Source organism: Lissotriton vulgaris, chromosome 5 (assembly GCF_964263255.1).
Source record: "Lissotriton vulgaris chromosome 5, aLisVul1.2, whole genome shotgun sequence".
NCBI lineage: Eukaryota > Metazoa > Chordata > Amphibia > Caudata > Salamandridae > Lissotriton > Lissotriton vulgaris.
Window position 1 is genome coordinate 1,798,794,915 of NC_141693.1, and position 26,539 is coordinate 1,798,821,453.

Here is a 26,539-nt window from a genome sequence, read left to right on the forward strand (position 1 = left end):
GGATTTGAGTCTATGCTGGTCGCTGCGCACAAGGTGTGTTTCCTGGAGGAGGCAGATGTCCGCCTTGGAGCGCTCGAGATAGGATAAGATCGCCTTTCGTTTGTTCGGGCTGTTGAGGCCCCGCACATTAAGCGTAAGCACTATGAGGTGTCGTGACATATCTGGGATCGTACGAGGGAAGCCAAGCCTGCCCGGTGGCCGTGAGTGTGGGCCCACGGGTCGTGGAAGTCGCTGCGCTAGGGGCTGCGGTAGGGCAACCCTCGGTGACCGAACGTTCTGGACAAGGAGATCCCCCCCGCCCCTCCCCCTTCCCTCCCCAGGACCCCCCCAACTCAAGCTGTCCCCCCTGGTCCCCGCTCAACCGGAGCAGTCGGAGCAACCCCCCCACCCGGAACCCCCCCTCACGTAGTGCAAACAGTTCCCATCCAACTCCCGGTACCCACCCCCCTACCCCGTCCATCACCCCAACTGGTAAAGAAACATAGTCCAAGATTGTCCCAGGTCCAGACTCATGGCCACTGGACCCGTGGTAAGGTAAGTCCGTAGAGTGGGGGCCGTGGCGGCGTCGCGAGCAGGTCGGCCTGCTCGAAGCACTCCGCCACAGACGAAAAGACAAAGTCACCATCAGGGAAGACCCAGGAGCGCTCTGCACGCGCCCCCGCCGCCGGACTAGGTTAGCCCGGACCCATCATGGCTTGTGGAACCGGTGCGTCGCTCTCCCAGCGTTCAGTTATTGTTCGACGGCGCCAGGCCTTGCGCCACCGTCTCCACCGCGGCCCTCTGGCCCTCTTCTATCTCGGTCGCCGCGGGGCGTTTCGGTCTGCGTCTGCGTCGTTGCTGCTGCCAGCGGCCCGGGCCGGACTCAGCCGGAGCCTTGTCTCCCGGTGACTCATCGTCGACCACCGGTTCCTCCAGGCCCAGCACGCGGCAAGCGTCCCTGAGGGTGCGTGGCTGATGAAGGATATTGCCGAGCCGAAAGACTAAGCGGAAGGGGTGCCCCCAGCTGTAGGAAATGTTGCGCTGCCTCAGTTCCGCTGTCACTGGCCGAAAAATGCGCCGTTTCTCGAGGGTGAGTGCAGCCAGATCCTGGTAGAGCGCCGGTGCATGGTCGCCGAATATGATCCTGTCCATGCGGCGTGCCTTGTTCAGGATCTCCTCCTTCGTCCTGAAGTCCTGCACGCACACCAAGATGTCTGGGGGGTGCGTTGCATCGGCTCTCGGCGGGCCCGTTCGGTGGGCTCTATCCAGTCGCAGGGGGGCATCCGCCTGTCGGCCCAAGATGTGGTTGAAGAGGCCCTGCGTGAACCGAAAGAGGTCCTCCGTGTCCGGGGCCATTTTCACTCCTCGGATCCTGATATTATGCCGCCGGGAGCGGTTCTCCAAATCTTCAGCATGAGTCTGGAGATCCACCTGCTGGTCGTGAATGCGGGCCAACTCCTGCCGTAGGGCCTCTATTTCGGCGTCCCGGGTGTCGCTCTTCGTTTCCAGGTCTGCCACTCTCTCCCCTATGGCGTCGGTGTCGCGGCGGACCTCCTTGATCTCATCCTGGAGCTCCTTCTTTAGGGCGTGGATGTCTTCCCTCAGCCCCGTGAACAGGGACTCCAGAAAGGACCGCGTGACTGGAGCCTCGGGGTCTGCCCCCCCCCGGGGGTGGTAGGTCCACCGTCTGCTTGTCCGTGTCTCCTCGGGGGTTTGACCCCCCGGGGCCATTCCGCTTCCCCACGGTGGGGGGGGTGAAGAGATCCTTGATAGTGCGATCTTTCCTGGGCCTTCCGCCGGACATGTCGTCCCCGAGACCCCAGCTGCGTCCGCCGGTGACACCTTCCGCTGGCCGCAGACCTGTCTTCAATCTTGGTGGGCACCGCTCCGGCCCCGGGACGACCAGTGCCGCGTGAGTGGCTCCCCCGTGATCCCCTCAATCTTCCACCACTCCGGGGGAGCAGTGTGACGCGGCCTCTCTACAAGCCCGTGGCCGGGCCAGGGGGGCCGTGGGACGCTCCACAGGGCTATAGCCAGGTATAGGGGCCGCGTGGCAGGAGCAGGAGCACCGGCTGTGGAGGGCAGGACGGAGAGCGCTGGACGGGCCGGGTGGGAGGCCACCCAAGATGGCGCCCGCGGCACACCACGATGCACTGTTCTGGGGGCGAAAGCCCAGAGTGGTCGTTGAGGCCTCCTCGCGGCGAGGGGGGTCCGCTCACCTCCGTGGGGGTCGTGGCCGGGGGGGGCTTGGCTGCTCGTGTGGGCGTCTTCGGTGCCCGCTCAGGATGAGGGCCCTCGCGCTGTCCCACCACGTGCGTAGCTCTTATGGCGCCTCTCCGCACCCCCCGCACCGACCCTTCACCACCTCCTCCGCTGAAGGCCCAGGTGCGCAGATGCAGCCAGGGACCGGGTAGCACCGCAGGCAGGGATGGGTGACTGCTGTGGACCTTGCCAACCGACCCCGTGTCGGCTGAGTGTGCTTTCCGGTGTCTCGGCCTGCCGACGTGTCCCGCTGCCAGCGGACAGGACCGTGGGGGTGTCTGCCGGTCCCTGCCGACTCCCGGTGAGCCCACGTGGGAGGGGGTCCGCCGGGCTGGGGGGTGGGGGCCTCCCTCACCGCTTCTCCTCACCTCCGTGTTACGGGTCGTCCACCCGACCCAGGCCGAGTCCGCCGCCAGGCGCCACCAGTCAGGCTGCAGTAGGTCCGCGTGGCGAGCCCGCAGAAGCCCCCGGCAGATGGTCGCGGGGGCCTCGCGCTTGGTCGCGCGGGCCGGGCTCACCGACGCAGCGGCTGGGCACAGACGTCCGCGACTCGGCCCGCAGGCTCCGCCTCTCGCGGCCTCGCTGTCGTTCCGCGCTCCCCTCAGGCCGTCCGTGCCGCCAGATCACCGGGCCGGGCCCAGCCGGGGTTCTACCGCGGGAATCGCCCACACAGCTGTCCAGCAGTCCCCCGCAGCAATGCCGGCCTCAGCCCGCCGGGGAAGTGCTCGGGTCCGGGCTGTTGCTGAAAAAAGCGCTATAGATAACGGCCGGCGGCGGGAGCTCCGACAAAGCACGTCTGCTCACGCCGCCATCTTGGCCACGCCCCCCTTCTCCACACTTTTAAACTGTCCTTGTGTGTTACACTGTACAATATACATACAAAATAGGAAAAAAAAAATAAGTTAACTTAAGCATAGTATTTTGTACTAGAAAACTAACCTTCCAGTACAAAACGGATGTAACACTCATGCACACACCTTTGGATAATGGTGCAACGGACTGTGTGTGGTGCTGAACAGCCAGATTGTGTGACAGAACTTGCGGAAAGCGTGGGGCTATCCTACTCTCTCCCTTTCACACAACAAAGCAACTTTAGTTGCGCAAATGGAAGTGAGGTGGTGAGAATCAGCATGCTGGCTGGGAGAACTTTTTCATGAACTAGATACAACTCCTTTGTCCCACCCCACCCAACCAGAGGAAGCACTCAGGCCATACCTGGAGTCGAAGTAGGTTCCATCGAGCAAGGTGCCGTTGTAATGGTACCGCACGTAGTCACTGTTTTGCACTGTGCGGTTGCAGTGCTCGGGCTTGTGAATTGTTGTGACCTGCAACTTGTCGTCCTTGTTCCAAATGTCCACCAGGATGACATCAAAATACAGGGTGACATCTGGGGGGATTAGGTCCGCTGGAAGAAGAGACGAATGGGACAGAGCGGTTACACACTGAGCACTCACCGTTGTCATAAACAGTTGCCATCCAAAAACATAACCGGTGTCTGCACCACTTCTTAAAGAATTGTGTCCACTTCTAGAAGCCACATCTGGAGTATTGTGTCCAGTTCTGGAGGTCAGACCTGGAATATTTTGCCATGTTCTGACAGTCTCAACTAAGGTACTTGGCCCAGTTCTGTCCCCCTCTCCACAGCCCAGGATCATCATGTCCAGCTCTGTAGACCTGATCTGGAGAACAGAGTCCAGTTCTAGAGGCTCTAAGTGGAGTATCATGCCTAATTCTGAAGGTCACGTTTAGAGTATTCGTTCCATTTCTGGATTTCAAGAGGATAAAAGGGACATGCAGAATAGACAGGAAAACAAAATGTCACCCAATTTTAACTTTTGTCGCCTCTGGGAAAAAAATTTAAGTAAATAAATGTGTATACTGGAAGAAAGGAGGTGTATAGCAGATGCAATAAAACTTTGAAGTTTCCATAAAGAATAACATCAAGTGTCTGTGTGTGTATTCCACTGACCCTAGTCTGCAAATTATAATCCAGCAGTTTATACGTGGTAACTACCCACCTGGTTGCCAAACAGAAAAAAAAACCTCAAAATGATGTCGAGATTTTATTCACAGGCAGTTGGGTGCAAAGATTTGCAAGATAGCATGAGCAATAGAGTGAATTAGGAATAAAGGATTAACTGCATTGTTACCACCACAACATCTGCACATTACCAGCTGTCAAGCTAGGCATGAGGTTATCAAATCAAATGCATGAAGGACAAGTCATGAACACCAAGAACATGCACAACTATAAAGTGGTCACACGACATGGGCGACACTGTTTGCAAGACCAGAATATCCAGCCAACGGCGCCTTGCACACTGGGACTTATAGTTTCACAACTTGCATGAGTATAAGCATACAATTCCCACTGTGCAATCAATCTAAAAATACAGGACAAGTCACTTGACAGCAGCAATAATAATTAATAGATGTCTACCAGTCTGGCTTCATTCCTCATGGTCGATGTACGACCTACTCCCAGTCTACCATTAGTAAATCAACATTAATAATTGGCTCAAAGTAATGAAGGAATTGTGTAGTATCTGTCATAGTTGAATTTCACATTGGCGATCTACATGTGCGATGTGTGTGTACTTACTGACTCCAATGCTGCCGTAGCCAAGGTGAGGGGGTACAATGAGGTGGCGCCTCTCGTTCACACACATTCCTTGAAGGCCTCGGTCCATGCCGGTGATAAGGCGACCCACTCCCACAAAGCCGGCCACTGCATTTCCACGGTCATAGCTAGAACAAAAGAAAGACAGTCTTAGTTTACCCAGTTTTTTCTGATGTGGGCAGGGCTTCAGCACTATAGACAGCGGTCCTGGAGCAAAGGAAAAAGAGACTAATAGGAGATTATTTTTTCCAGTGTAAGCGTTGCCAAAAGTAAAATATATGAAAATATATGGGTGTGATGTGCTGAAGCGTACCACGGACACCGAGTAATATAGTTACAGAGCAGTTCCCAGGGAGTTCAATGCAAGCACTGGAATGGAGAAAGTGTACACCCAAACAGCCAATAGCATTAGGCGAACTACTCCTTAGAACATGTGTGTAAGACGATGAGCTTACTTCCTTTTGTTGAGGGTACAAGGTTTCAGAAATATTTCAAAAAGTACCGAGTTTCTCAGACTCGTCGTTGACGTGAAGTTTTCCACATTCTAGGTCAGTTATTCTGCGGAACAAATGGAATCCTCTACTTGGCGACACCATTGGGACGCGGCCTATCGGGTTTACGAAACTCTGCCCTATTGAACGTACAGCCTGTGCCTTTCATGTAGGTACAATGGCGATTCCCAGAGGAAGGTAGACATGAAGAAGAAAGCTAAAGCTATTGGCACTCACATTACTTATTTGTGGCAGACAGTTAAAACCAGGACCTAACTTTAAATAAGTTTTTTACTGCATGCTCATAGAGCAATCACCACATCTGGGTCTGATAAAGCAGTGAACGAGAGGATGTTGGGTGATTTACATCAGAATGTATAAATGAAAGTATGATGCATAGAAAGGATATTACATCTTGGTTATTAAATAACCTACAAGAGATATTTATGGCTATACATTATACCTATTTATGCATCTATACGAGTTCATAGACCACACAACAAACAAGCGCCAAACTATGTAGTAAAATACAAGATATTTATTTTTAGAACAAATCAAAATTTACTTGAGCAATAACCATAGGTTGCGCGCAAGGACAGGCTTGCAGTAACTGGTCTTAGTTATCAGTATTTGTAAAAATATCAAATTGACTATCCTTTACTCTGATTCACGCTTTCACTAATCAACACCACTACCTTCTTATCTTTTCCTCCCCTTCCCTTGCGCGCAACCTATGGTCATTGCTCGAGCAAATTTTGATTTGTTCTAAAAATAAATATCTTGTATTTTACTACATAGTTTGGCGCTTATTTGTTGTGTGGTCTATGAACTCGTATAGATGCATAAATAGGTATAATGTACATGCATAAATATATCTTGTAGGTTATTTAATAATCAAGATGCAATATTTTATGCAACGTAAATTGTGAATTTTTCAATTGTTGGTCACGGACCACTATTTTCATTCCTTATTGCGCCCAGGCCCGTCTTGACTTCAGGGGCTACCCCATTATCTATAAATGGCATAGAGAGGATAGCCAGAAATCTGGTACCAATACATTATAAATTATAATGCCCCTTGTGGCAAGTATAGAGGACCTTAAATACTAGGGGTGTGGGCACAAGCAGCCAACGTAGGGACTTTAAATGGCTAGTTATATTTACCTGTGCAGTAACCAGAGCCTGAGACAGGCTAGTCTGCTCTGTAATGTAGTAATTAAATCCAATATTTGAGGAAACCAAGATAAAGTTCATTCCTATGATATAGACAACACAATACGAGCATATGTGAATGTTTGTATGTATATTATACAGAGAAGAGAAAGTATTGCAGTACCTGTGAGCAGCCATGTGTGGTGCTTAACTGTGGCAAGAACTCCGCACAGACAAGATCGGAGGCATCAAAGGTCTCTACCCACAGGTCTATGAACAGTATTTTGTGGTACGAGATTAGCACTACTTTACATACTACAAAATGCAGTTGTGAATACACCCAATAAAATGTGCTCTGATCCTGCCACCTTCAACTTTTGGCTCTCTTGGAAGCTAGTGAAGTGGAGTTGGGAACCTTGGAAGTTCCGCACCCCTCCTGCATTGACAGAACTGCACGGCTACACGCACGCCATCTTGAAACGCGTCTTTGATTGGAATGCATGAATGCTTACAAACACTGCTCGGGCACGCGCGTTGCATACCGGCCAAAGGTCACGGACTGTCGTGCATTCTCAGCCGCTGAGAAATCAGCAAGCTATCTAGAGATCGTCCGAACTGGCCACTTGGAAAAACCAATCTTCCCTCATTCAGAGGTCAGCTCTCCTCGCCGCGGGACTCAGCAGGTCGGGGCGCGCCTACTTTTCGACAGAACTTTGCCTGGGGACACATGTTTTAATCCGGTAATTTCATCAGCGCTCACAAGAGGAAAGGAGGACTGGGCATGTCTGTGTTTGCATGTGTGGCTTTGAAAGATTCCTGCCCCAACAAGGCTTCTTCTGTGAGCCAAAATGGAAGCCTTGAAGCCAGGACACAGGCCCAATCCCAGAGGTGCTTGCGGTGTTATGTTTGGTCTGGCGTCAAACAAGATCTTTTCATTTTATTAAAACTATGTATGTATAATATATTCTCTCTTAGACGGACTTTCAGCTAGGGCTCTTCATCCATTGGTCTGTTGTTGTGTCACTCACATTATTCTTCTCCACTCTCCAGCATAGGGCAGTGGGTCTGCCCACTTCAGACATTGACTTCAATGGGAGTGATGGCACTCTGCCCACATCCACACAAAAAGTAGTTCCCTTTAGTGCCAGGGACCGGGACTATTATATCAAGATGTTCTGTTTTTGAAACCTAAAAATATTGTTTGCTTCAGGGCGTTTTGCAACAAAAAAAACAAGCATCGGCAAATGCAAAAGGCTGGTAGCCAACGCCAGACCTATTGCATTTGCCAAGCCTGTTTAATATATGGGATGCAGCACACCCATCATAGATTAGAAGAATATTGGTAGGTACCAAGACGTTTCTGACCATATAGAGAAACAAGGCCACACATTCTATTACGCATGGAACTTCGAGGAATCTTGGATAATGTGCAGTTTATAACATATGACAAACTTGTCATCTCTCACACCCACTTTTAAATCGGCACTCCCTTAATCCTTCTGATGAAACGAATGCTCTGGTTGCAGATATAGAGAATTAATGTGGATTCTATACCGTGAAAGCAAACACGCCAATATGTAGCCTCTAATTTCCTGTAAAGACACATTTGCTTCTTAGTGCAAAATCTCTGTCAAAGACATCTTTATGGAACGTATGGTACTGTGTAGGCTATTTTCAGCTCTTCCCTCGACAGAACACCAGCTCTGCAATAAATACAAATATTATGAAAAATATCTTATTATTAGAAGCTGACTATCTTCATGAAAAGACATTTCTACGGAAAGTGAACCGCAAAGCCACTTCGCTCAAACTGTTGAAGTTACAATTGGGTCCAATTCAGGAAGCTGATTTCAGTCTGCTGTCTCTGGTGGGGTGATAATGATGCTACAACTCACCTGTAATAACTTATTACATTGAAGTAGTGATGCCACTTTCATATTACAGGTGAGCAGTGATGTCAGACTGTTAGAAGGATAAAGGTATACAGGTGCTGCATACTTTTATGAATTAAATAATGCTTAATATTGGCTTTAAGCTATATCTAAAAACACTCCAAGTACATGCAAATAAGGACACTTCATCAAGGGGTATGCCAAGATGCACTTTTTTGGACCAAGGGAGGAAACTAGTTTAGACCTTTGTCTCACCTACTTTCTCCCACCTACTGTTGATGGCACAAACACTATATGATCGTCTTCTTTATCTGATATTTTGCTTTAACTGTTTTTCTTACAGGCGCATTCCACAAAAAGAAAAAATATGCTAACATCTGAAGGAGTACAACAAAAATGTGCATAAGCTTAGTGCAGCCAATGAAAGTGAAGGAAGCCTGTGCGTAAAGTGGGCTGACTCACTGTCCCATGTAGTGGTGGGCGGAGGAAAAACGTGAGTGATAGTCTAACAGACCAATAGATGAAGCCCATTGACCAAAAACCCCAATAAGTATGAATATTATACATTACTGGAGGGGGGGGGGGTAGTAAGGCTATAAAGTTCATTGTGTCTCAAAGGCCAGAACTCAACAAACAGTGCTCCAAACCGGAACTTCAGCAATTAAGGCACCAGGTAAAGCGATAGGGTCGGAAAGGTCTGCAAACCTCATGAGAGAAATACCGTAATTGTGTTAATAGCAGCACGGCTAGAGATATCCTGTATAAGGGAATTCTGAACCTGTGAGTATTCACTTAGGAGCGCTGCCAGCCAGGGCACCCCAGAAGGCTGCACTGTGAATGCCGCCAGCAGCTGCTATCGACCACCTAGAGAATTAGGGCCCGATAGGTACCGCCGAAACTACAAATAGCACCTGTAGACGCCTCCTGGAGCATCCGGTCTCCTCCGGGTACAGTCGCATTACTTCAGGGCCCTTCGTTAAGAACAAGGCCACAGCAGCCCTTCTGGCGCACCGAACCCTACAGCTGCAGCTAGTCTGGAGGATGAAAGCTACAGGTCGACCCGAGAACACTGCCCCCACAGGGGAACTCTGGGCACTACGGGGGCTTGTGCAGGACATACATCACGCTGGCATGCACATTTGTATACATGTTGGTGTCGGCAGCCTTTCCAGGAGTAAACATAAGTACGAGCAATATCAGTCTGGGTGAGAACGTGGTGTGGCGCGACATGGATGAATGATGACTGAACACGACTCGACATCACGGAAGCAGGTAAGTTGTCAGAGCTCTCTTCCCCCTAAATCACAGCCATGCATATGTTGAGACTGCGGACAGTAGGTCGGTCAGAGGTCTCCTGGCGGATAGCGCCCCCCACTGGCACAGTCAGAAAATGCAGGAGTTTATAATGAGAATAAAGGCTGCAAGTCCATCACAGGCCCGCGCATAGCTCCTTGCCCAGGAGAGTGGTGCTGGGGCAGCACAGACAGGCTCTGTTCAGCCGCGGGGGTGAGGGGCGCGCAGTGTTTACATTCATGAAGAGAGCTGTAGACAAAGCCCTCTTTCTAAGGTAAGTTGCTGTAAGATGTGAATACTGCAGTCTGCCCGTACATTTAGGTTAGATTTCACTCCCCGCTGACCTTTCCTGGAAAATCTTTAACAGACCCTTGCCAGCCACACTAGCGTGTCTGGCCACGCCCATTGCTGTCTCTGGCCACGCCTCCAGTGCCAGCACTTTGTTCTATCAAATCCACAGTCGATCCTGCAGGAGTATCTCTACCCTATCTTCAATGAGCATTAAGAACAGATCTATGTCATGGAAAACCTTGCTTCTAAGCGCTATGAACTTCTCTCTCTGCTGTACAACAGGGTCAAGACAAGGACACATTTTACACTACTCTAAACAGAAGTAGTGGGTAGGCCTCACTATGCAAACGGTGCTGCCAAAGATAAGGACTACACTCCCCTGTAACACTAAGCACTATGCAATCCATGTTTCTCGTCAAACTGATAGGCTCTGAATTCTGCATTGAGCCATATGCCACTTAGACTACGCTTCTGCAGAGCCCTGTGCCACTTACAGAGTATCTGCTGCACAGGCCCCTCAAAGTAAAAGATTCCACTCCCGCATTGGCCGTTATGTTTCTGCATACAACTTCAGTTTTGCATAGGACCCGAAGTCACGGAGGGTGTAGCTACTACATAGATCATGTGACCCACCCAGACACGCTTTCTGCATAGGTCCTTAGGTTACTGAGGGACTGTCTACTGCATAGACCCAGTGAGAGTAAAAAATCCACTTCTGCATAGGGTCTTATTTCCCTGAAATACATTATTTCTGCACAAACCATGCGACACTAAACGACTCCACTTCTGCACAGGGCTCTAGGTCACTTATGACCCATCACATCCCCTGTGAAAGCAAACACCCTTCTGCATAGGCTCCTATACCACTGAGAGACTACTTACTGCAGAAACACAATGACACTGAAAAACAAAGTTTCTACATAGAACCCCTGTGCCACTAAGAAACGTTGTCTGCATAGACCCGTGACCCAGAAAGTCTCCATTTCTGCATAGGGCACCATGTCACTTTGGGGCATCTATTGCATAGTCACCCCCCACCACCCTCCCCAGACAAAAATTACCATAATGCAGAGCTCCATTACATTGAGACAAACCTACACAATGAAAAGAAACAAAAAATAGCTGATACCTTAAATATTCTGACATAACATGCATTTGCAAGCAGGATGCCAAAGCTGACAATTAAATGGTTCAGCTATTCCAATAAACGAGCAGGTTCTCCTAAATATACGTAGATCCATATATGTGGATGTGGTTTGGTGCACACCGCTGATTAGTGTATCATCCAATCAAAAATGGCGCTTTTGAGTCGGGGAAATACAATAGTGTTCTTTGACTGGAAACATCGCTGCAAAAAGATGAATACAATATCCCTTTTCACTTCACAGCTAATCTACATTTCCTTTTGGTATTTCAATACAAACCTGCTTTTGGAGTCAAGCTCCAACTTCCAAGCACTTCATAAAGTTCAAAACTTTGAAAGAAATCACTGGCTATAAAACATAAAAGCACACGCCCACTACAGAAGCAGGCCTTTTGAAGAGGTGGGATTGGTTCAGCAGTCGGACCCTCCTCCTGGCGTGGGACCCCGGGGGCTGAACGTCGTGGAGGCGGCTGGGGTGACACGTCTACAGATCTGGTGCCATAGCAACTCGAACCCCACCCGCCCCATCTTGTCCCGGCATACCCTCATCCTGAAAACCGGAAACAGTTGTGCAGCCGGAACAGAGCTTGTGCAGAACGCGTGCAAAGCCCCATGCACTGCAGGCAGAGTGTAGCGCTTTATTGTATACATCACATTTAGAGCATATATCTCTTTACAGATGGTGACTGATCGGGCTATTTCATATTGTGACATTAACCTTGCCAAAAAAACAATCGATTTGTACGCAGATCGACCGTCACAAGTTACAGCAACTTCGAGGTGAGAAACCGGAGGTAAAGCTGGAAGACCAGTTATCAGTCTTTCAGAGGTAGGCCTGGCAGCCTGGACAGGCCTCGCACCTTCTCTCTGCCTCTGCCCAGTTCTCTAATTTGCGTTCACCCCCCAATAATTTAGTTGACATTAAGAAACTTTATGTCCAAAAACTCGCGTAAATTCTTGCCTAAGGCCTTTTCTTGCACCAGTCGGATATCTCACTGTGCCATTCTGTTTCAGGGGTGCCGTGCCACGCTCCTCGTCTATAAATCGCTTGAGCATCCAATAGTGCTCTTTTCTTTCATAGGTCGCACTGTCTGTCCTAACATGAGATGTCTGTGCAGGTCTAGCTTTATCAACAACTTCGGCTGTCATGCACTGGGGCGCCAGAGTGGTCTAATTTAGCTGCCACGTATATATATATGTTTTACAAACCGCAGTCATGCCCTTAACAGGGCGCTCTTCCATATACCGATTTGGCAGCCATACACCAAGTTGCACTTTTATCCACTGCTTTATCATGAAGATGATTATCTATAAACCGCTACATTTGTTCTCGTGCAAACTGCTTCTGCCTCCTATAACCCCATAGTTTTCCTGTATTAAGCCTTCCTTTTCTTTTATAAGTCGCATGCCTGCGTTTTTCTAAAATATGTTTTTATTTTTAGAAACCGATTTCATCCGTTTTGCAAGAAGTTTGCACGATTGGAGACCGCTTTGCATCCGTGCGGCGTTTGCTTTTCTATAAATTGCTCTGGTCGCCAACGCGTATATCCCACATGCCTATAAAGCGCTTTGCAGCCGCCCGTAAAGCGCTCCCGGGATAGAGCGCTCCTACCTGGAGTCGAACTTCTTGCCGTCCTTGAAGGTGCCGTTGTAGTGGTAGCGGATGAAGTCCCCGATCTGCACCTCCCGCGGGCAGACCTTGGGCACGTCGTAGCGGTCTATGACCACGTCCTCCAGGGGCCCGGGGTCCCCCAGCGCGTGCAGGGCGGACAGGCTGAGGAGCAGCAGCAGCGGGGCGCACAGCATGGCGGCAGTGGTGGTGGGTGACGGTGGCTGTAGGGGGAGGACTACTGAAAGGTCCCGGGTCTGGAGGTGCTGCGAGGTCTTGTGGAGGAATGGAGGGTGCCTGCGCGCTGCTCCTCTGCCCTGCTGCTTTGGTTCCTCCTCTCACTCCCACCCTGGAGTATATCCAGGAATTCTGCATACGTGTAAAGTGGGCTTCGGGCTGCTGGTGATGCAGCGATTTAGCTGTCCAGCCTGTTTGCAGGGGGGAGGGGCGGGGAGGACCAGAAAAGCAAACACACACCGTAAAGTTTAGCCCATCTCGTCTCGCGCGGGTCGAGAGCTTTAACACTTCCAAGATTGCAGGATGCCCAGTTTAGATATTTTTATTTTTTGCAACAATTAAAGAAAGGATTTGTTCTAGCAAACTATGACAGCCTGAGAGGTCCTCTCGAGCTGGAAGGGGGTTTTTAAATCGGTCTCCTCCCGGGTCCTAAATCCCCAAGATTTTTGCTATTCGCTGATTCATTTTGGAGCAATCTTAAATAGTTCACCGTCATTTGAATGAAGCCCAAACCTCACCCTTTTGTGTGTCTCGAGCTTTGAAACGTAGACTCACTTTCGAGAAGCTTCAATGGGCCCTTTAATTTCTTAGACAAACAAACGTACTTTTTTTCTCTCAATATTACATATTTTATCGCCAAATTCTCAAATATCATCAGATAAGTTAGGATATGGTCAGTTACCTCCCTCCTCTGACCGAATTCAAAATACAACCTCACAAAAATTACACTGATTTTGCACAGATGCCCAGAAAGCTCTAAGTGGCGCAAACGGAGTTGTCAGTCAACTCTCTGGATCATTCTAAGCTGTTGTTTATAGCGCCAAAAGTTAATGCAAGCGCTGCTCCAAAACTCTGCATCACACTATCTGCAAACAAGGGGTACACGGATATTTATTGCACGATATTCTTAGGAGTAATAAACATAATACTTACTACAGTATTACACATTGTGCATGACTTACTCTTTTCCTGTTGTCATTATGTTGAAATTTGTGTTGATGCTAAATCTTAAGCACATGTTGCATGTTAGACACCACTGGCTCACCCTGATAAATCTTTTAATGTATGTGTAAGGAGAGGCCTAATTTTGTGTGGTCACTCCCAGTTTTTCCACTGATGCTGATGGTTTTTCGACTCAGAGTGCACAGAGGCCTGCTAACCAGACCTCAATGCCAGTGCTTTGACCCTAAAGTGTATGTCTTATTGGCTTTACCCAACTGGAAATAGCTAACTTACTTTTAAGTCTGTAGTAAATGGTACCCTGGTACCCAGGACATGTAAGCTAAAGTGGTACCCCAAGGCTTGTAGCACTGACTATTCCATCTTGGAGATCCCCAAGTTAAACAAGACTCCCAGTCTGCCACTGCAGATTAGTAGAGTAGTCGTGCAGTGCTGACTTTGCCATTCACAGCAAAGGAAAAGCCACCACTTCCCCAGGACATATGTGCAAGCCACCCCTCTGGCAGGCCTTCTGAGCCCCAAAGGCAGGGTGCACCAAATGATACAGGCAGGAAATTAATTTTACATGTCCTGACAGAAAAACACACAAAACAACTGCTTTTATTGTGGTACAACATAGTCTCCCAATTGATGAGTACAAGGTTATGCGCTGTGAGGTGCCGGGTGTAGGAAGGTACATCCTGACTATGGTTGCCCCCAACTTTTTGCCCTGTGTTTTAGCTGGTTTTTGACATAGTCGACCTGGGGCCCTGCCAATCAGGACCCCAGGCCTACTGCTCTCTCTGTAAAATGGATTCCATGTACCCTAGGTGCATTTCCAATTGGTACTGGGCCACCCTATCAGACCCTGTAACTCAGGGCATGGGTGTACCCAGGGCTGCCAGGGGCTGCAGCATGTATTATGCCACCCCTGGCTGGCCTCCTAAATTTGACACAACTGGCTGCATGACAGCTGGGGCAAAGTCGTGTAATCACCCTTTGCTGTAGGTGTAGTATACCTATACCTAACCCTAAAATGGACACACAGATTCCTATCAGTCACTCCTATGGCAGGCCTTGACAATCCTGAAGGCAGAGTGCTTGGACTCGTGTGAGATGGTGCTCTGGCATGAGCTGAGCCTGTCTGCAGCTTGCGGAACCAAGTCCTAATAGCTGTTCCGTGATATCGCATACCATATACTCTTAAGTGCATTATAATCCTCGCGGTTAAATGCTATCTTTGGTATTGCTTTATCAAAACATGTCGAGTAAGGTGTCATACGAATTGGAATACTAACCCCTCGCCAATTCTGGCGACGGGGTTAGCATTCCACCCTTCTAGAGGGACACGACATGTATGTAACTGTGAACCCCGGTTAAAGTTAACTGAAGCCTCAGCTCCACAAAATGGATGCTGCCACCACAGACACGAGTCTGACCTCCTGCTGCTGGGAGTCCTTCCAGCGAGGGAGGCTTGGACAAAGGGTTTCCTGTCCGGGGCGGTGCTAGCACCGTCCCAGACATGGTTTTGTGTATCCTGGGTAGGTAGGGCTTTTCAGGAAGGTGACTGCTGAGTGGCACCCGGTGCTCACTACGCATAGGCCGGTCTGAACCAGTTCCAGGGGCACACCAGCCCCTGGCCTGGTGAAGTCCGGCATGGCAGAGGGGTGTAACCACCCCCCTCCTAGTCCCACCCATAGGCAGGACCTAGTCACCGGGTCAGCCCCCTTTTTTAGTATAAAGATGGGAGCGGGCCCCCTGTTCAAATTAGATCATCTTTGGAATCAAGACACAACTTTTTTCGAAAGGACTTCAAGATTTCCTTCTTCAAGATTCTCCCTTGTGGCTAAGGAGTAGTCACCCTGCATCAAGCGGGCACCATCCTAAGAACACTGCGGTCTGCTGCAAGTCCTTCTTCACGAATCCGACGACCCAGCTCGACGAGACCCGGCTTCCCTGGCACCTCTGACCTCTACTCACCTCTACAGCAAAGCTGAGAACTGTGAGTGCGACGAGACCTCGAGGGACCGACGATCGCCAAGACTGCACGACTTCTTTGTAACAAGCCCACCGAGTCTTCCACTGGTGAGTGCTTTGGGGTCCGAGAAGCCCCAACCCTGAGCAGCTCCAGCACCGAAGATCAGCCCTCCAGCATCTCCACGATCTGCGTGGGGCCCTTCTGCTTTTGCGTGCTCACCGCGCTGTGTGGCTACTAGCCGGCTGGCTTGTGGCCTTCTGCACGACGCCCGACGACATCACTGCTGCTGGTCTGGTTGCTCCAGACTGGCCCTTGCTTCCTTCTTCAAGAGAGGCACCCCGGACCCTCCTGGTCCACTCCAGACGCCATTTTAGGTCCACCGCGTGGGTTTGAATTTGCTAAGGCTTTGTTGCCCAATCCTGGGTCCAGCGACGCCGACAGCTTCTATCTTCGTGGGACAGCTCGCTCCTCCATCCTGGTCGCCGACAACGCCTCCTGGTCCGTGAGATCTCCGAGCACAGCGTCACCCACTCACCTAGTCGAGGTGGCTACCATCCGGTGCCCTCCTGGTGCCCACTGACTACTGGCTAGTAGTCTCGAACTTGGTCCCCTCTGCTTTCATGTGTCATCTTCCATCGATCCAGGCTTGGATCCACCGAACTTTCTTCACTGGTCGCCTGCCAGCAACTTCTTTCTTCCAGGCTCCTGGTCCGTCAACGAGGATTCCCGACGTCCTTTGAGTCCTATGCAGCTGCAGCCCCTGGGCTAGGTAACTTCGGCATTTCGGTGCCCCAGCATAGCCTCAGTATCCAAGGGTCAGAATCCACTTTCGTTTTCCTCCTACCAGGTCGGGTTCGCCCGAGAACACTAACTTTGCAATTCCTAGCTACCATAGACTTTGTCCGGCATCACGCGTGAGAGTGCACACTCTGCACCCGAGTCCCCTGGGTCTCCTAGAAGTAATCTAACGATTCTATAGTCAAGTCCTAGCGATTCCAAAGGCTATTAGTACTGTACTTACCTGCTAGTAATTTCGCATTCCACTTTCAAAGTATATGGTTTTCCGTGCCCCTCGGGCATTTGTATATACTGTGCTAACTTAAGTATTTTTGTAAGAGTTTTGGTTTGTGCTTAGTACCCTGTCCTCATAAAGAGTACAGGGCTGTTGTGATTCTTAATAAATAACTGTTTATTTTCATAACACTTGTGTGGTGTCCTTTCACTTGGTATTCAAGGGGCATATGTGTGGTATAACAGCTGGCTTAACACGCCCTCTCGAGTCTTTAGCCTTAGACTGCTCGTATCCACGCTACTAGGATAGCTGGTCTATAAGGTTGACTTACAACCAATCATCAATAAGGGTTGCTGGACTGATACATAGTGTTCACTAGAATAGTGAGCACTGCATATCAGGCCACCTTCTCACACCGGGTTTTTAGGAACCCGGTGGTGCCAGGGGATAACACCCGAAGACCTCTGAGTTCTCCCTGTTCCGGACCACAGAAACCAAGAGTCTTCTAGGTGAAGTCAGAGATCTAGTTTTATTGGCTGCAACCAAGTAACAAGCGTCCTAGAATTACAACAGCACGGGTCGTAAGTTCTCAGGAGACTGTTCGTTTTTACAGAACCAGCCTTCTCCTTTTATACAAAAATAACAGCTGCAGGCAAGAATTCTTTAGTTTACAATACGGTCATAGACATATTTCCACGATAGAGCAAAAAGCACAGTCATGTCGGCCAACCCATATTTTAGATGTCCAGTTTGTGATAGATGGCCCAGCCCGGCCCAGAATTAGAATCAGATATCGATGAAACCCCAATAAAACAGGGCACCTCCTCGTCGTAAAACTGGCCATAAACAAGGAACATGGACAGGTGTATGTGTGTAGAAAACATGGTCCGTATGTAGTGAATGGTTTATGGCATGTTATGCATTGATGTTATCTTATTCGGCCACTGGGCGAGGAGCTGCCCAAACAGGTTTGGCTGGAGGCAGTGGAGTCAGTTTGGCCAGGTCATGGGGAAGTCAGCTTAGGTGGACGTGTCCTTTCAGATCAAGCTCGGCCTCAATCAATTGACTATATGAGGGCAAGCCATAAGATGGATGCCGTTCACAAAATGGAGTCCGAGGGTTCAGAACTGAAACTATGATTTAAGGGTGTTAGCATCACTCAATCACGACGCAAATGCATAGGGATAATGTCCTAATCATCACCGGTCTGTCGATACAAAATTCGTCATGGTACGATGATATTTTGTGACACGAGTGTTGGACCTCGATACCGGTATTACAGCAGGGTCCAGAATTTCAGAACCACAGAACCTCCTTTTGCCCTCATATTAGGCAATAACTCATGCTAATCTGAGTCCAAATCTCTATTAATGAATTCATGGAGATGCTGCTGTAGCATCATTCTGTTGCTCAATTCGTCCCTTGACACAGGCTTCCTTACACATGAAGTAGCAAAGAGGCCACATATTGCAGGAGCGCACTGCACAAACAGGCAGAACATAAACAGAATGGCTAAGATCATCCCAATGAAGATCAGAGTTTTCCATCCCCAGGCAGAGATCAGTTCCCAGAACCACCCTAGCAGGGACCAATCCCGTTTATCCACGTGAAGGGAATCAGAGATTTTGTGCAGTTTGGAGATGGCCTGGTACACTGTCGGAGCATTATCAGGGATGAAAATGCAGCAACTGGATTGGATCACCCTACATACACCACCACGGTCTGCAAGTATGACATCTAGGGCAACCCTGTTCTGAAGGGTCATGAGTCGGTCCAACTGGAGCTCAGCTGTCAAGTTACTAAGGGCACCGGCCGTTTCGGTCACGGCGGATTCAACTACCCTCGTTAACTGGCGAATGTTCCTGCTGTTCACCATAGGCCCCCAAAACGGCAGAAACCCTTTGCGAAGTCCCCAAACTCTTGACCCGCAGTGTCGTCTTGACTCACGACACCCCTAACTGTCCTTGTCCGATGGTAATCTGCCGTGTAGGTGGGTGGCAGCAGAAACTAGATAAAACATGTGCCCGAGAAGTCAGGGGGCAACCATGCGTATGCTTTGTCATGGCAGATGAAGTATGTACCCTTAGCCGCTAAGAATGGAGGGGAAGTTCGGGAGGCAAACACGTACGTTTCCGTGCTTATGCTCTTCCCCAACTGTGCTTTGGGATCCCTGCCAATACCTTGCAGGCATAGGTGACCTCGGTGGGTTACTTACCAAACCGGAGAGGATTTCCGTGTTTTCTGGCTCTTACTCAAGGAAATCCCATACTGAGTGATGTTCCATCTACTGTACGGGGTAAACTCATCTTTGGGAATCGTTCGGTACGTGTCGATATCCCTGCTCATATTCCTTATTCCTGCCACTAGTGCCTTGTTGCTGGAATTGCTCCCTGTGGGACGCGGGGGATATGGTTCTATGGCAAACAGGAACATTGTCTGGAAAGCCCACAGAGAACCATAGTAACTGAATGGCAGGACGAAGTAAGGGATGCCCTTATCTGTGGTGTGCGGCATAAGTCCACAGATCCAACAGTTCGAGGTGTTCACTATAGACTGGTGCTGGTGCAGGAGCTGGATGAATGAGTTATTTACAAATTCTAGTCTTCTGGCAGACTCGTGTTCAGGTAGAGGGTGAAAGGAGTGTGGAGGAACAGTAGGAGGAGGTGTGGGCTGAGTGTTAGTTACAAAGGTAACTTGAAATGTGAATAAAGTATAGCCAATCAAGAACATCATCATGCTACACAGCATTAAAATACATATTATCAAGAATCTTTTTCTGGCCATTACAGTGCATATATTTTTTTTAAAGTTCGTGGATCTAGCAGGTCTCTCTACCCTAGGAAACTCCATCCTCTAGTTGCTGCCTGCGGTGGGAGATTGATTCTGCCAAGGAGTGCTTTCTGTTCAGCCCGGGGTAATTCCCTCAGACCAACCAGAACCGTTGACCTAAACGTCCCCGGCTGCACTCCCCAGACTGTCAACCGCGACCCTAGCAGCAGAACCGGATGGCGGTTCGAAAATCAAAAATGAGCAAGTTCCCTGGGCGAGAGAGCTGTAAAATCAAAAATAGTTCTTGGAGGAAAAGGGTCTTATTAGTTCGTTTTCACTAGTTCGTATTGTCTTGACCTAAGATTATACCATTGTTTCCCAGGTACGGTGTGGTCTTCAAACAATGTTTCAGGTTCTGTAGTGTCCAACTGCATTGACGGTGGCACAAATCCTTGCAAAATAGATCACTCTCCTTTTCGGTACCAGTTCCTTTCAATCGTGCATCGCTGAAGAGTGCAAAGCGTGGTACGGACTCGGTCTCAGAGTCAGCAATTCCCTCCTGGACCCACCGGTCACATGGAAGGGGCAGCGGGACCCGTTTACAGTGGGCGCCGTGCACCCAATGTTTTTTCCCGTGGACACGTACTGCAGAGCGGGTAGTTAACAGGACTTGGAAAGGTCCGGTCCAACGAGGCTCCTCGTTCTTGGTTCGCCTGAAGTTCCGGACTAGGACCCAGGAGCCAGGTTCAATGGCGTGGCCTGGATCGTCGGACGCCGGTGGAGAGGAGCCGTGGACCTGTTGGTGTAAAACATGCAATTTAGTTGTCAATTCGTGCAAATAGTCAAGCAGTACAGGGTGCTCTATCTCGCTTAGTTTCTTGGGTCTTGGCACACCCCAGATGTTGGCTGGGCGGCCAAACACGATCTCGTGAGGGCTAAATCCTAGTCTGGAATGGACAGTCATTCTGGTGGACAGGAGTGCTAAAGGCAGGGCGTCAGGCCATTTAAGACCTGTGCTGGCTTGGATCTTGGCTAGTTTCAACTTTAACGTGCCGTTGTTGCACTCTACTAATCCCGCTGACTGGGGGTGATTTGCAGCGTGGAACTTCTGGTGTATGCCTAGACATTCGCACACTCTCTTCATCACTCGTCCCACAAATTCACTTCCGTTATCACTCCAGACCATTCTAGGCATGCCAAATCTAGGGAAGAATTCTTTGACAAGGGCTTTGGCAGTTGACAAGGCAGTGTTGTCCTTAAGGGGATACGCTTCCACCCACCTGGAGAAAGCGCAAACAACAACAAGCACGTATTTCAGATTGTTGCACCTCTCCATGTGGATGAAATCGAGCTGCAAAACCTCGAACGGGTACGTTGGAGGCGCAAAATGACCAGCTGGAGTTGGGGTTCCGCTACCGGGATTGTACTTCAAACACACCATACAGTTCCTGACCAAATTCTCAGCGCATTTCGGGATACCACTATTCTGCCATACTGGGGCCAACAACTTACAGATTCCTTTCGCACTAATGTGAGCCATTCCATGGGCCATTGTCACCACTGCAAGCACATATGCATCGGGTAACAACCATCGTTGATGCTCTGACAATTCGACCCAACAACCATTCGCATCCAATCTACCCTTGCTTTCTCTCCATTCATTCACCTCTTTCTCAGTGGCATCTGATTGTACAGACTTCACACTTTCAATAGTGTCCTCACACATACCCACACCGGCAATCCATCTCGCAGGACCTACAACATACATTCGACTCATCGTGTTCCTTGCAGTCTCTTTCGCAACTTCATCTGCAAAGGCATTCCCACGACCAACATCATCTTGAATCTTTCTGTGTGCACTGCATTTTATAATCGCAACTTGTAGCGGCAAGGTCAGTGACTCGAGAAGCTCGTTAACTAGCTGACCATGTTGGATTCTTGCACCATGTGACGTCAGGAACCCACGTTCACGCCACAATCTTCCGAAACTGTGAGCCACGCCGAAGGCGTATTGGCTATCAGTATACACATTCACTCGCTTTCCTTTTGCCAACACACACGCTCTTGTAAGTGCAACTAACTCTGCTGCTTGCGCAGAATTGTGGGGAATGCGCGCAGCCTCTAAAATCGTGTGCAATCTTGTTACAGCATATGCTGCAGTCGTATCACCATTTGGCAACTTGAAGCATGAACCATCAACCCATAAGGTATCATTACATTCAGGAAGGGGAGTGTCCTGCAAGTCTACTCTCCCTTTTGTCTCTTCTTCTGTCCTAAAGCAGCAATCATGTTTTTCAACCTCATTTGTCTCTGCCGGAATAGGCAATAACGTAGCGAGGTTTAGTGTATCACACCTCTTTATGTGTATGTGACTCGCTAGTAGTGTCAGCTCATAACTGGACAATCGAGCACTAGTTAAGTGCTGCGTCTTCGTTCTGTTCAGTAAAATGTCTACTGCATGTGGGACCATAACGATCAGAGTGTTATTCATTACTAACCCAGCAGACTGTCGAATACAGACAGCTGCTGCAGCAGTGGCCCTTAAGCAACTTGGTAATGCCTTAGCTACAGGATCTAGAGTCGCTGAGAAATACGCGCATGGGCGCTGTTTGTCCCCAAAGTATTGTGTCAGGACTGATAATGCGCAACCTTCCTTCTCATGGACATATAATGTAAAAGGCTTGCTGTAGTCGGGGTTGCCCAACACAGGAGCCGAACACAATGCATCACGCAACTCATGGAAACTTGTCTGACAATCTTCAGACCAAGGCATGGGATCGGGTGTGTCTTTACAGATAAGTGCCAGCAAAGGTTAAACCAATAGTGAAAAATTCGGTATCCATTGTCTACAGTACGATGTAATGCCCAAGAAAGCCCTAACCTCTCTCTGTGTCCTTGGGGCACTCAATCTTGCAATTGCCTGTATTCTTTCTGGGGTCAGTCTCCTTCCCTCCTTCGATAAGATGTGACCTAGGTAGGTCACTTCTTGTCGACAAAATTGCAATTTTGAAAGAGAGACTTTATGCTTCATGTCACATAAATGACGCAACAACGACAATGTGGCTTGCTTGCAAATCTCTTCAGTATCTGCAGTGATCAGCAGATCGTCTACATACTGAATCAGAGTCGCACCATCACGTAGAACAATCGTGTCAAGTTGTGTTTTCAGAGCCTGACTGAATATCGATGGACTTTCACAATAGCCCTGAGGAGCGCGTTTAAAGCGGAAGCTTCGTCCTCCTAAATTGAAGCCAAAAATATCTCTGCTCTCCTCAGCAATCGGGATGCTGAAGAAAGCGTTCTTCAGGTCAATCACCGAAAACCAAGTGGCTGAAGCTGGAACCATGGTCAATAGGGCAGTAATGTCAGGGACGACTGGAAACTGTGGTACAACAATCTTATTCACTTCTCTGAGATCAATCACAAATCTGTACACAGGGGGCTGTGAAGGATCAGTATGCTTTAAGACAGGCAGAATCGGACTGTTACAAATGTTGCCTGTTGTTTCCTCAATGACATCTTTCTCAATCAGATTGTAAATGATCGCTAACAACGCCTTTTCACATTCGCTAGAGATCTTGTATTGGGGAATACGTGGCAACCTAACATTGGCTTTCAATGTTATGACATATGGTGCTATCTCCAAAAGACCTACATCATTAGAACCAGTTGCCCAAAGTATGTCTGGAACAGATGACAATTCAGTTGGAATATTTTCCTTTGACAAATACATTGGGGAAACCACTTTCTTACCAAGGGTAAGTTGTACTCCCGAAGGAGAACAGTACAAAGTCGCATATAATCTCTTCAACAAATCCAAACCTAACAAATTTTCGCCACAACCTGTTGTAAGAATGAGGGGTGCTTCTAATTCGCATGGGCCAACAGAAAGGGGCATAGGACTAGGGATTGGGTTTCTAACGGGGGCGCCAGAAAAACCTACTGAAACATTAATTTCGCCAGACAAAGGTGCGCCAGGAAGTTTTGAGTGCATAATCGAACTTTTTGTAGCACCAGTATCCAGCAGAAAAGGTTCTGACACTCCTGATGTAATCACCTCAACATAACGTCCATTCTGATCTACTGGAACTGAAACAACTCCCTCTCTTTGTCCATGGCTGTCCTAGCAATTATTACCCTCATTCTCGTTCTCTGCGTAGTAGTCATCAGCATAGTACTGAGCCGAACTAGAAGACGCGTTATTCTGTTGATCAAAGCTGTTCATAGAATTCTGAGGCGGAAAAGAAGCGGTATTCTGGGGGAAATTTCCACGGCCCCTACCCCTAGGAGTCTGTTGAACACCTCTACCTCTTGCACCGGAAACACCATTTAGACGTCGCGCCAGAGCTGGACAATTATTCTTGAAATGACCCTCTTCTTTGCAATAGGCACACTGGTTCGGGCCATACGGCAAACGCTGATGAGAAAACTCGTTTCCTTGCGGGTTTCTCGAATACTGCTGTGGTTGCTGATAATTGGGCTGACTAGGAGTGCGAGGCGGATAGGCTTGTTGGAGAAGAACTTTAGTTTTTAAATCTTTAGTCTTTTTATCTGCCTTATCTAGTTCGTCTTTGCGTCTATTTTCGTAGTACTGGGCTGTGGCTAAAATCTGCGCTGATGTGGAAACAGCCCAAGCACTCTCTGAATCTTTCAATTTATTACATAGTTCAGGAAGCAGATTATGTACGAATTTGTCTACAAACAATCTTTGGCCACCCTCGGTAGCCATATCCTGACCACTGTGATCGACGAAAGTCTCTTCAAATCTCGTGAAGAAGTCAGACACATTCTCATCTTTTTTCTGCTTGCACGCAGATAACTTATCCCAATTTACGCGCAATTCAGGCATTAAGGTCTTCATGTACGTGATAATTCTACCAGGAAGTTCAGCTACTAAAGGCTCAGGTTTAGAACCACCAACTTGTCTAGCATCTGCAGCAGCAATATTAGCCCATGTGTCACCCAGTTCTTGATCATGATCTGCATGACGAATCTTACTCCACAAAGGCTGTGGAACAACATTCCCAAACAACATGTCTACATCTGCTAAATTCATTATACATCAGCTGGCAGTCTGTGATGACTCCTTATAATACCCTGCAGGATTTTTACGTGGATCAGGTAATGTCTGCTTGAGTGCTAAAACTTCAGATCTTTTCCAGGGGACATGTACCCATACACGCTGGAAATGCGGCAGAACGGGTGGATTTGCATTCGCATCACCTTCCCTCCAAACTGGAGGAACTTCTCTCATAGGGTACTGTTGCGCCTTTTTCCTACAGGACATTTCATCCTCATATAGGGATCTAGACACGTTTCCTTTACTCCTATAAGATAACAACAACTCTATTGCTTTTTCAACATCGGCACCTACAATCATGCCTTCATAGAATTTGAATCGCATACGGAATAGTTCCTTCATTTTTCGTTTTGGATCGTTTGTCTCCAAATCTTCACAAAGATATACACACATCTCTTCGAATACATATCTCTGAGTGGGTGCATCCCATTGTCGGAAAACTTCCATAACAGACTGAACGTCATACCTAACAGTGTCAGTAACCCATTTGCGTGCTAACTCATTCAGCACTTCTCTTTCCTCGTAATCAGGCAGTTGACTACGCAACTGTCTACGTCCTGTTTTAGGGGTCGTTTTAGGCGACCCAAAGAAAGGTGAGAACAGATCAGTGACAGTACTTGCCACTCTCTGTCGAACAGTAGGAGAAGCTTGCGGAGAGGCAGATGCGCCAGAAAAGACAGGCTGATGTAAAGAGGACGTCGAGGCAACAGCAGAGGAAGTAGAGGCAGTGGCTGAGGCAGTAGCAGAAGTAGTATCATGATAAATAGTTGGAGCAGTGGGCAAAGTTGTAGGAACAGAAGATGTAGTATGTAGCAAAGGCGGCGGCCCTTGAGACGGCTGCGCCGGAGAAGTAGGAACCAGCTGAAGAGGAGCTGGCGCTTGTGCAAGATCCGCATTTCTTGCGCCGGGGCGCGGTATAACAAAACGCTTCGGGGGTCCAGTAATACTCGATGTGTATGGGGGTGTTGAATTCAATAAATGGGACATTAATGGATCTTTTTCGGATGTTCTCTTCGAATCTTGTCCTTCATGGGGCAACATTGGGTAGCATTTATCTACTGCTAATTTCTTTCTTCTGAGCATTTGTTCACTTTCCTGCTCTTCCTCATTATCCCTGTATGCAACGGCGACTTGCACCATTGACATACCTCTTTTATTTTTCTTAGCAAATTTCATTTCTTTCTGTTTGGCTTCTTTGCGCCATGAGCGAAAAGAGTCAAACATCACCGGCCGGGCTTTCTTCTTGAAGAGTTTGACCTCTAAATTATCTAGTATTTCTATATCAAAGCTACCATATTGGGGCCATTTTAAAACACCATCTTTGCGGGTGTATTTCATCCACACTTCATTATATGTGATAGGGCCTACTCCGTGCTTCACATAGAGTTCATATGTTGGAGTTCCAATCGGAGGAACCGGACACAAATCCTCTAATCGGGAGTCCTTACTACAACCAAGACAAAACAAGTTTCCAAGTCTGCTAAGACCAGGCATCTTTGCTCACTAGTCTAGCTTCAAACTTCAAGGTATTATCGATTTACGATATTCTCGTGAATACACGAATCCCTCGGTTTTGGCGCTTGCAAGTTCCAAACAAGGTGTATCTCAGAGATACCAAAACTAAGAACCAAACTAAGGACTGGGAGACGCTCCACTTATACTTAACTGAAGTATTGAAGATCGATGACGTCACTAGAAGACTCGTCTATCGTTTCGCTCTACCAAGGATCACTGGGTCCAAAACAGGGCGATAGTCAGGGCAGCAGTCCTTCGTAGCCGTCGGGACGCGGG

At 48.6% G+C, this 26,539-nt stretch overlaps 1 protein-coding gene across 1 annotated transcript in view; it reads right to left on the reverse strand.

Moving 5' to 3' along the window:
* FKBP10 (FKBP prolyl isomerase 10) overlaps window positions 1-13,106 on the reverse strand; it is a 49,528-nt gene extending 36,422 nt beyond the window's left edge. Inside the window, exons 1-3 of the mRNA XM_086924158.1 lie at window positions 12,737-13,106; window positions 4,844-4,989; window positions 3,457-3,646 (exon numbers count right to left, since the gene is read on the reverse strand). Of these exons, the coding sequence (XP_086780284.1) occupies window positions 3,457-3,646; window positions 4,844-4,989; window positions 12,737-12,930 (530 nt within the window). The 5' untranslated portion in view covers window positions 12,931-13,106. The remainder of the gene's footprint in view (window positions 1-3,456; window positions 3,647-4,843; window positions 4,990-12,736) is intronic.
* Between the last annotated feature and the right edge of the window lie 13,433 nt (window positions 13,107-26,539).